At 42.3% G+C, this 12140-nt stretch overlaps 1 protein-coding gene across 1 annotated transcript in view; it reads right to left on the bottom strand.

The window, feature by feature from the left end:
- Positions 1–12140, bottom strand: part of PSRC1 (proline and serine rich coiled-coil 1) — a 317916-nt gene that overhangs the window by 220306 nt on the left and 85470 nt on the right. The window contains exons 2-3 of the mRNA XM_086952027.1: positions 3581–3637; positions 2826–2883 (exon numbers count right to left, since the gene is read on the bottom strand). Of these exons, the coding sequence (XP_086808153.1) occupies positions 2826–2883; positions 3581–3593 (71 nt within the window). The 5' untranslated portion in view covers positions 3594–3637. The remainder of the gene's footprint in view (positions 1–2825; positions 2884–3580; positions 3638–12140) is intronic.

Here is a 12140-nt window from a genome sequence, read left to right on the forward strand (position 1 = left end):
AAGGTGTTCTTTGAAAGTGGGGAACATGTTGTCTAGCAGTTCCAGGTTCCTGTCTGTGGATTGTGATAGGACAATCCCGTTATTGTAAATAGTGATGGTGGCTCTGCCTGGAAAGACTTGGGATGGTGAGATGGTGAGAGTTTGGCTGTGAGCGGATTTTCTAGTGGAGGAGACGGTGAGTAGGGAGAAGAACGCTTTTCTCCATTGAGCTCTGCGTGTAGTGTGGAAGATGATATCGGTGTTCAGGGATCCATTGACCGGTGAGAAGTAGGTGTCAGCAAAGGGCGTTTCCGAGTGTGACCTAAGGAAGTTGTGTTTAAAGCGTTTGGCGGCTTTTTTGGTGAGTGATGGTGGGTAGTTGATTTTGTATGTGTGTTTGCCGATGGGGTCCATGTTGCAGGATTAGGTGGGTATGAGAGGATGCAGTAGTGCACTATAGTGGTACCAATGTGCAGAAAAACATGTGTGTAGAAAAAACAGGTGCATATAGTAGGATACACATTAATAAGTTATAAATTACAAAGTGACACTAGTAATCAACCAGCATATCCAGGATGTAAGAGTGAGCAGTCGGGCAAATGCATACGGTAAATTGTTAGGTACAAGGTGTAAAAATAGGCATAATACTGATAATATATAATATAAGGGTAGGATACAATGGGAGAGTGCACTAATGCACTATAGTTGATAATATTGATAGAGTATAGAGGAAGGAACCAGATATAACAATTTACATGAGTCAAACTCAAAAATCGAAGGTGACATTGGTTGTCAACCCAAATAGTGTGAGGTAGCAATCTGTGCATTTATAAATGTTCAAAATACAAGTAAGAGTGGCACTAGTGAGGAATCCTAATATACAAGGTAATAATCTGTGCATACAGGTGTTCAAAATACTGATATAGGTACAGTACTACAATGGTATGTAGGCGCTCTGTCATATTTAAGGTAGTAATCTGTGCAATACAAATGTTTAAGATAAGGCTAGAGTGTACTAATGCAATGATGGCAAACACTCTATCATGTATGAGGTAGCAGTCTGTGTAGTACAAAAATTCAGAAGAGGCTAGTTGAGCAATATTGCAATAATACAGTAATAGGTAGACATTCTTTCAAATATGAGGTAGTAATCTGACCTAAACAAATGCTAAAACTATAAGTAGGAGTATAATAATACAGACATAGGCCGGCAATCTGTTCTACTAGTCTAAAATACTATAATCCAGTAAAAACAAGAAACTAGACTAAAATGGCCGCCAAATAGTTCAGATCAAGCCAGTAGTCCTTTGTTTGTTGCTATGCAGGCTGGGAGAAAGAGAGAATAGTCCTCTGTTTGCTGCTATTGCTCTGAGCACAGGAGAAGATTCCACTTTCTGTTTAAGCAAACAGAGCACAAGGCTAGCTGGGAGGAATCTTATCTCTATGTGGGGGAGTTGAGCTGAGCTGAGGGCCTCGTGGACGACAGAGGTATGGGGGGATTTATTGCTACAGTTTTATGGCCCCAGCCATTTTGTACAAAGGAGTTAGATTTTTTTAGAAGAGATAGATTTTTCAAAAAATAGAGCAGGAGGGTGGGAGAAGTAAATACCTGAGATTTTGTGCTTCAGTAAATATTGCCAGTAGAGTTTTACCGAAGCACTACATTAATCCATGATTGGCTTCCGAGATTTATGGCTACAGTTCAGTGGCTCCAACCATTTTGAACAAAGAGGTAGTTTGAAAAGTTTAAAAGTGAGCCGGAGGGAGAAGTAAATACCTTATGTTTCTGTGTTTTACTGTTGAGTCTGCTAGCAGATTTTTGCATAGTTTTTATATTGGTTCACTGACCGCTGGTACAAGAAAAGGTTTTAGACATTGTGCTCAATTGATTTCATGTATAAGCAAGGCTAGAGGTCCCTTTGAATGCTTTTTATGTAAATAAAACATTAGCTTTCTTAATAGGGTGCTGTTTCAATCATTTGAGAGAGGACTACATTAGAGTGTGGTGTCGCTCATGTGAGAAAAGAACTGGAAGATGAGTGGCTGTAGCATAAACACTCGGGTTAGTGTGTGTCACGCACGACCACAAGGAGAGATAGGGCTGGGTGGGAAGGGATGGAACTATAGGCAGGATGGCAGAAGTTTTTTTTAATTAAAAAAAAATTAACTTTAGTGTGCAAGCTACAATTTTGTATTCAAGTAACAATTATTTTAGATAGGAAAAATCTAAAGGTACATAGTTGAAATCAAGAAACAATCAGAAGTTGTTATATGAATTAGACTCCTTCATTAGATATTCAGACATTATGCCTTATGGGGTGCCTTAGCTAAAACCACGAGGTGGGCTCTACGTATAGCATCTATTTATTTTTTTCTCCATTGTCCAAATGTATCTTGGTAAGGTTCAATTGTTAGGCAGCAGTGATTCAAAGTCCTTTTTTCAATATGTGCAGAAAACACAAATGCCTTGGCCTTGAACCATCAGACCATTTACTTCAGAGTTTTCTGTGAATATGCAAGATGGTGTCTGCTCAGAAATGAATGCGGAGTACCAGATTATGTTTTAATGGAAATATTAGGATCAGGAAGACAAGCAGGGATTATTCGTCAGCTCTAAACAAGGAAATGCATCAAACAGGTTAATTAAAAATGTCCCCTTAAGACAACCGCAGAAACAAGTACTCCAAAATTAAGGTATGGCTTTTCGAGGGATATAAAGCATCACACGAATGTCCCTGGTTCTGCTTATATTACCCTGATTCACACACCAGCACTAACAAGTAACATTGTCAGTCTTACGATATCCTCAGACACATAAAGAGGATAGCATATACAATTTAACTTACCTATCAGAAAAAGAACTAAGTCCAAAGTCAAACGTCTCATCAGTAATGAATGTGATATCTAGAACAAAGTAAAGGGGAATTAATGAGCGGCTATCTCAATGAGATCTGCAAAGTTAACTCAATTGTGTAAAATCTTTCAGTGCAAATATGAACTACGATACCAGAAAACGCCTGTTTTACGGTGCTGTGTGTTCTATTCATAAGCAGCTAGATACTCTAGGTTTAACTGATGTGTAACCTTGTAGATTCTGCTTTTTTACTATGCATTAAAAGCACTTAAAAAGAAGGCATGTAGCTTATCACCAGAACTGCATTTGTGTGGACTTACAAAGGACACTAAGTTGAGTTTGTCCCGCTGGAGTCCAATGTGTGACCGACACATTGCCTAGTTCTCGATAGCAGGAACAGCAATCGGAGTGGCTCATCAATTCTGAATTGGAATGGGGTCTCTCATCACTTCCCAGTCTTTTTCACATTACTTTAAACAAGTAATATAGGCCTGTATGAACACACTGTACAGGCTAATGCCAAACATACCACACAGCATTTCCAATGCTGAAACAAATCAGCTCAGGCTGAGAGAAATGATTGCAGATAACAGAATGGTTGCAGCATGAAACCATGTTATAAACCCTCTGGATTAAAAAAAAATACCAAGGTTGTGCTAAACTGCTCGTTGTTTTTCTTCCATAATGGACCTCTTTGAAAGAACTTTCCCTATCATCTTGAGAACAGAGTTGTCTTAAGTTCCTTACCTTGATCCATCATGTCCACCTTCCCAAGCGCCAAGCTCCAAGTCTGCTCAGGCGTACCTAGGACAGGAAACACACAAGACACAGCTTAAAGAACCAGATTATAATTTTCCAACCACAAAAAAAGCATAAGCACACACTACTAAGGAACAACCTCAAGTGCCTACAAAATAAACAACACTGAAGTTTCAGTAGAAAAAGGCAGCCTGTAAATTGGAAAAAGAAAATTGATTGCACATATCAAATGAACTGTGTGATGGATTTTCTCAACTGATGTAAGACAAGACACTGGGAAGGATGCACTGGGCAGCATGTTGGGTCCCATTTTTATGTGCGTTCAAGGCAAGAGTTCTGCTGAAACTAACTTATGCAATGGAGTAACAAGAGCCAGTGAGCTGTTGCAGTCTCATGTCATTTTAGTGCAAGTCCTATTACTTCTTTAATTTGGGATGCCATTGTGTACCTTTGAGATCTGGGTAAGGTGCATTTCTGAAAGGGCTCAATGATTCCTGAAGATCTGGTGCTATCTCCCTGACCCAACGTTAGAGTCTTTCAGTCACTGATTAAGTGTTGCCAAGTTTGTCTGTGTCCTCTAGGAGGCATGTTAATGAATGCATTTCACAGTTCCAGTGTCAGTAAGTGTGCCTCACTGTCTGCAAATCAGTGTTTCTACTTCATGCCTGAACCACGATCTACATGTTCCAGTATAGCCATTTCTGCAGCAGCTTCAGTTCTGTAGACCACACTCCCGCTGTTAATGCCTCACTGCCACGTGTCCCGGCCCGGTCAATTTCTTTCCCCTTGGCCTTTTTTCGGTGTACTCTATGGCATGTAGTGCAACCCTAATTCCATGTTTGACAAACACAGATCCACTGCCAGTCTTTCTCAGTCTTTGATCTAGTCACAAAAGACACCAATGCATTTGTTTGGTGTCAAGTGTTGCAGATGGTGTTGCTGCTGATAATGAGGTCTGCATTTCCAACTCTGAATCCTGGCCGGTTTAAAATGGATCCATAACTTACTGCCCATCACTGATAATGACTTAGAGCTTTGTAGGAATATCACAGTCTTGGGTTTTATAGATAATAGGAAGTCTAAGGTATACTGGATGAGACCAGGCAGGCTCTTACCCTTAGTAAAAATGCTAACTAAGGAGAAATACACTTCAGGATGCGACTAAGCAGGTAGAAAAAGCAGCTGTTCACTACTGAGTTAACTTATATAAGAGAGCCATGTCACAGCTCCTGTAAACGCCCAGGTGCTTGACAATCCTTGCTGGGAGGGACCTACGACTGTTGATCTTTAGATAGTTAGTTATAAGGTTTTGACATCGTTTCAGTTTCTGTTTTATCAGGGCTTAGCTTTAGTATCAAATGCTGTAAGGTTGTGGTTTAGGCTCGTCAATTAGCCCCCAATTGTGGAGTTTATTTTAGTGCATTCGGGTTGTCCTCAATATAGTTTAAGAAGATGAGGTCGAATGAATAGAGGACGGTGGAGGATAAGCAGCGAAGAAAAAAGGGAAACAATGGATCCTTGGCAAGTCCCACATGCTGTACGTAGAGTAAGGGGCACCAGTCACACTTGTTTTTTCTCTCAAATAATTTCAATGACTCAGAAAATAGATACATTGTTGCGGAAGAAAAAATGTCCAAGAAAGATTTATGTCATTAACGTGATAAGACTATTTTCCACAGGGGTCCCATGTCATCCCAGCCATTTGTAGGTGTGACAGTAGTGTGGTTTGGTTTTAACTGCATAGGATGGCGGAAAGGGCAGAGAACCACTGTGATTCTAGATTAGATTATACATTAGCAACATGAGAACATATGCAATACATTAATGACATAAAATGCCACCGCGGAATGCTGCAGAACCATTCATCTTTAACTGGAACCTATAACTTTGGTGGGGTGTAATGCTGATAGTCTGCTGGAGCAGGATTTAGAATTTCAAATTAGGCTTGGCAACTAAATCACAGATTGATAATGCAGCCACAACCAGGGGAATAGAGTGGGATGTGATAAAGGTAGTTGTATGTGACTAAGCAAAGGTAAGAATGACCTCTACTTGCAGGGGATTGGAAAAAATTAATAAAAAAATTAGTGAACGAGAGAGGAATAGAATACAAGTAATACAATAGGCATACTGCAGATGCCACATCACTGATACCACAGATGCTAGAGCAGGGGTCTCCAAAATGTTCTGTAATAAGAGCTCCTTATCTTCAATGAAACTCACCAAGATCTATTATTAGTGTTCTAATAGTGACCACATCGTACAAGATTACATTAGTTGCCCAAATGTATGCCGGAATACTACCAGCAATCACCTCAGTGAATCAGGCATGGTTGCCAGCAGTAATGTAAATAAATTGTCAATATGTTATGTTAATAAAATTTATATAGCGCACAAATCACCCCGAGAGGGGTATCTCGGCGCAAAGCCAGAACACAAGCCAGGCAAGACACTACTGCATTAAACAAGCATTTGCAATGCAATAGGTCTCGCATTTGCGAGTGTTTAAGCTATTGGCATTGTAAATGGCAATGCTTTTTATTTATGTTTTAAAAATCAACACCTAAATAAAAGGCATTGTCATTTACAATGCCAATGGCTCAAACTCTCGTAAATGCGAGACCTATTGCATTGCAAATGCTTGTTTTGGTTTAGTGCCCAAGTTGTTTATCACTATAAACCTCATTTACACCGTGTACCAGATTTCATTAGCATCTAGGCATCACACAAGCATATATTATCATGGTTATAATGCCGCATCAACTCACCCACAATCTGGGAAAAATTAACCCCACATGGCGGGAGTTTAGGGGGTTGGCCCTGTAGTCAAACCCTATGGCGGTTAATATGATAAAAGGTAAAACAAAACCAATGGCAAGTATCTAATTCCTAGTATGAGCTTCTTAATAAATGCGACCTGGAAAGGAAATTCCACTTACTTCATGCAGGGTCCTTCCCCACCAATGCACCCACTGTGCTCTGCTCTCCCCGGCTTTGTGGCAGTGTATTCAGGCAGAGAGCATGTTTTTATCTTCGTTGCCCAGCTGCTTTTGATTACAGCTCATTGCGATGTGAGCAGCCTGAAGGTGCGTTAATCGTACGCACCTGTCTTCGTGGCACGTGTGCTATGGGTGACACGGGCAGACCGGATGGCCCCGTGTATTTGAAATTCCAGTGCTTTGCTTACTGGGGTGGCCGATGGCTACAGTTATAGTCCATAGGAGACTATGAACTACATAAGCCCTCTAGGATCACGGAACATGTAGTTCCCTTGTTCGGGAAATTTGGTTTGTTTTAAACGTGTGTTTTTGTTCTTTTTGAAAGTTTTATCAGTAAAGCTGTTATTGTGTACTGAGAGACGCACACACCAGTATAGTGGGTTAGCCCATTTACCGCACTGTTTGGGGTCTAGGTGGGATGGGCTGGGGGAGGAAGCTACATATTGTTTGCCTTTATGGGTCACGATCTATCTTACGTGCAACTCCCAAATCCCCATTGTGTAAACTCTTTATCCAAAAAGTCAAGGCGGACACAGTCTAAATCAGGCTCCCCTGTCTGGCAAACAATAAGAGTTGCGCTCTCTCTGCGTGCTCGTCCCTCTTGTGCTCACACAAACTCACAATCCTGTTTCCTTTTGTGTTCCAGCCCCCCCGCGCCCCCACAGGTAAATCCACTCCCACCTTGCGCACTGATTGTCCAGACAACATATCTCGATAGAGCGTCTTAGTTGAAAACAAGACAATCCTGTCAGCTCAACTCCCAGACCCTTACCGTTCACAAGGGGGTTAAATGGATTAACGATGGAACACAGAGAGGGGCAAATATTCTAAAGAGAAAACACCATGGTAAATAATGATTCAAGTTACACATTCATTCAAGAGACCCAAATATAACAACTAGCTGAGGCCTCTGACGCTCTTTCTACAGTTTATCTGCTTCTATCAGCCCCTGCACTGGGCTGGTGCCCCGATTGGCCCGAGCCGCCGTCAGTCAGGAGACAAGTCTCCTGCAGCCAGCCTACGGTGGGAGGGAGAAGCCGCTGATGGAGAGCTAGAGGCGGGTGGCGCTGCAAAAGAGTGGGGACGAGCAGGCTGTCCAGGGACCGCGAAGCGCGCCGCTCTGTGGGGCTTGCAGGTCCGACCTTAACCTCTGCCCGGTTGTGGAAGGAGAGTACGGTGAGAGGTGCCAGAGCGAGGACAAGAAGGGCACGGTAAGCGGTTAACGGGGACAGCTGCAGGCATGGAGCACCGGGAGATTCCACTCCTAAGTGGAGTGGTGTGGCTCACTGGTTAGAAGCGGCGGCCCCGGAAGCAGAGAACGGCCCGGGACCAGAGTTCAATTCCCGACGCAGCAGGGTCGTGGACCAGGGTCAGTGGACTCGATAATTCTCGCCTCGGTGCCTACTCTAACTAGGGATCACACTCGGCAACTCTGGGCATTAGCTTGCCTCATCTCTACAACGGCCCCCCACATTCGCCAGGGATGCCTGGTTTCACCTTGGAGATACCCAGTAGTACCCATCTCACAGGGATAGCCAGGACGGGTTCCCCAGCGGTCTACAGCGCCACAACGCCTCAGGGCAGCAGTGCGCTTTACAAGACACATACATTTACATTTAAATAGAAGTTGGAGGGGAGCGGGCGAGGGTGATCTATACCGCTGAAGGGGCTGGATGTGAAGGGGAGAGGATGGCTGGTGGAAAGAGAAACCTACCGGATCACACGCAGGGCCCTGGATGAATAAAACAACACGGAGCGTGTCGCGCTTGGAGCGCACGTGCGCATTACAAAAAATGAAAGTAAAAATAACATGAAGCTTGCGATGACGGAAGGGAGATGTGCACATGCGCGTGTTCACGGGCGCGTCCACAGACCCCAATCGCTAGCCCTGCGCGTGCCCCGGTCTGTACCACTTGAGAGGCAAGTCGATAACAATAGATCTCGCTAGCGACAGCGCTTTCGCGAGGCATCGCCAGGCAAGACCTAAAAAGCACTATCTTCAGTACATTTCTAAATTGGAGATGATCCGTACACATGCAAATATGCAAAGGTAACCTATTCCAGTACAGAGGTGCTAGATAGGAAAAAGAGCTGCCTCCTGTATCGGTCCTTCTGACCCTTGGGGCTGTCAGCAATGCTTTGTCACTAGATCAAAGCAATCTAGGAGAGCAGTAATGATAAAGTCTACACGCTAGATAGCTGGGACCTTCTCCAAGCAAGGAATTGTGCCAGGCAACAGATTTTAAAAGTGATCATTTCACGGACTGGTAACCAGTGCAGTGAACGCAAAAGAGAGGATAAAGCAGCTTCAGATTGAATGCTTCTACATAGGTTATGCAGAACAGCCATAGCTGCAATACTCCTGGTACCAAGATATCATTTGTAAACGTGACTCCAGTGCCACATGATTTGTTACTCAAATATCAGGTTTAAATGTATTTTGGAAGTGCAGCCATTTTTCTTTTAATATTAGCTTATGAGTTGTAAAAATAAACAGATTATCATCTCAAATATAGGCTCTCCATTTTGGTATACATATATTAATTCAACCAAGCAAAAGCTTCAAATTTAGTAGGCTGGGCTGCACACAGGAGTGCCACTTATAAGTAGATGGAGAGCTACAGGTTGCTCAAGAGCTACTCGGAGATCACAGCTAGAGAGTGAATACGACCTGCTGAGGAAGATGCTGGAAATGTAGATGTTCCAATTCAAAAGTTTTTGACAATGTTTACACGGAAACGGTGAAAAGTCTGATAGCTTGCTCTTGTGGCTGCTACATAGGAAAGCTCTTCCACTCATGTAACAACTATCAGAGACCATAATAATGTGGTCCTACATACACAGCAAGGTACAAATGTACTATTCCATGATTACTTGCGAACATTATAAAGAGAGAGACAGACCTAGGTGATCACTATCTACTTTTATAACTTCAGGCCCTGAATGTGCCCAAATTAAAGATAAAACAGATGGAGGAACTGAAAACAATTGTGCCGCTCGCTGCAGGGCTCGAAAAATCCACTCGACCGCTCTTACATGCGAGCTAAATTTAACGAGATCGAGCTGCTTTTAGGTCCTACTCGCCCTTTCTGGCGAGTAGGAAGGCAGACTAAACGGAGCAAATGTGACAAGATAAGTTTTAAAGGCATTTTTATTGCTCACAAAGGTAATGTGCTATAAAATGCCTTTAAATCTTGTTATCTTGTCACATTTGCTCCGCTTTCAGAGACGGAGGTCAAGTAGGTTGGAGTTAGGGCGAGGACATTTTTAAAAGGTACTAGTCCTGCAGGACTAGTACCATTTTTTTGATTTTTCGATCCCTGCGCTGGAGAAATAAAGATGTCAACTGACAGCCTTATGTACTGAGAATACACTTGGTAAAGTTCATCACAATTTGTGCACCTACTTTTACTGAAAGGAATAGTATTTTTCAAAAACACGTAGGTACTAATAGGTTGAGTCACAAAATACTACATCATAGTGGTTACAATTCGACCTACCTCATGAATATTAACGAGGTGGGTCACAAATTACGACCCATTCAGTTCACTGCCATCATTGGGTTGGTGGCCTACTTCTATCAGCAGACCACCATGTCTGTGATTGTATAAGTATAGCAATCTTTTTTTATTATTATAAATGCAACCCATTTCCCTTAAAGGATAACGCGGTGCGTTTAAAAAACATTTGAAAAGCAACAAACGTATTTATAATATTTTTCTGTAAAGCGTAAGCAGTGGTTCCATGGACCACTGCCTACTCCCAAAAAGGTTTTGACAACATTCACAAAGTGAATGACCATGGGGACCTCTTCCCATTCATTAATGGGTTACCACCTTCACTGCGGTGCTGGTAACCTGTCAATGGTTTCCAACCACAATTATGGTTGCCAACCGCAAATTGGAAGGGGCACTCTAAAACAATCCCCTTCCAATTTTTGATTTTACTTGTGAACCTATTTTGCGATTCAGTTACCGAATTGCAGTTAACGTTTTGAACATATAAAAAAACCTATTTGGTGGTCGCAAAGACTCCAATTTTGTAAATTTGAGCATTTTCAACCACAACATAGCTTTTGTACATAAGAACCCATGAGCCTGAATTTGTGGAAGACACAAGAAAATTAGACTTTACTGACAGAGTTATATAAGACAATCAAAACATCTACTGATGGTCGACAGTGAAGCTGTAGAACAGAGCATATTGCGTTGATTCATGTGAGAACAAATACTGCCCACTGTCAAAGCTTATAACAGACACAACAAGCATTTGTAATGCAATAGGTCTCGCATTTACGCAAGTTTAAGCTATTGGCATTGTAAATGACAATGCCTTTTATTTATGTTTTAAAAACGAAACCAAAAAAAAGGCATTGTTATTTACAATGGCAATAGCTCAAACTTGCATAAATGCGAGACCTATTGCATTGTAAACAGTCATTGCGCGCTTAGGAGTGGCCATACCCCTCCTCCCCTCACGGAGCAGGGCAGCCCGCCAACCCACAAAGGAAACATAAAATTATACTAACTCAAAGTTATCATCATTTTATATTTCCTTTCCTTTACAGTGCTCAAAAGAAGTGAGGCGACACTCCTCCGCCATAGCAGAGGAGCTGCCACTATTCCCTAGTTTGCTCTCGGGATATGTCCAATGAGGAAAAATAAATGCCTGTCTCCAAAATGGAGTGCCGATGGGCCCTACCGGAAACTACTGACTCAAATTAAACGCTGTGCAGCTCTGGACTACTGAAAGTGCAGCAACACTGCTGATGGATGTGGGAGTCTAAGATGGTGACACTACCAATTAGCTGTAAGAAGTGGGGCCTCTGTATATATGCGACCTAGAATCATGCTGACCTCACTCATTCTGCATATCAAACAGACACATCTAGCATTGCAGTCACAGTTGAAGTAAGGTGGACAGTGGACACCCCTCTGTGACTACTGGACGTCAGTTAGAAGGTCTGCCATTCTAGATATTCGCTGAGTTCACAGTAAACAAGTGAACAAACAAAATGTCCACCGTCCACAAACTGCTGAAAACTAGCCTTTCCAAACCTAAAAGAAAGCTAAAACCGTTGGCATGCGTCAGTGCTCAGAAGCAATTGATTGAAGATTCAGCACTATACAAGGATATTCACTCACACTTGCGCTTCAGTGTATTAGCAGCCAGGCGAGTAGATAATGCGCACAGGCAGTGTGCTGTCTGTGAACATACTATCAGATGTTGTATGGGGGGGAAGGGGGGGTGTAGTGCTCTTGTAATGTGATCGACCTGCACAGCTCATGCATTCCGCAGGTACTCCTGCCTTCCAAGTCTCTGAATTACCTAGCCCAAAAGCCAACTGGAAATATCAAACAATTACATTTATATTTTTATCGTCTTTTTGCGAAATTAATGCTTTTTTAAAATATAAATTGTATGTGTTTTATTAAGCACAGAGCGGGTGTCCTTACCAGGAACGTCTCTAAAATTAAGAGAGTCACCCTCTTTAGGCAAGAGGGACAGGATAGATCAAACAATCTAAAAAAAAACAGATTCCCCTTTGT

This window comes from Lissotriton vulgaris, unplaced genomic scaffold (assembly GCF_964263255.1).
Source record: "Lissotriton vulgaris unplaced genomic scaffold, aLisVul1.2 SCAFFOLD_797, whole genome shotgun sequence".
NCBI lineage: Eukaryota > Metazoa > Chordata > Amphibia > Caudata > Salamandridae > Lissotriton > Lissotriton vulgaris.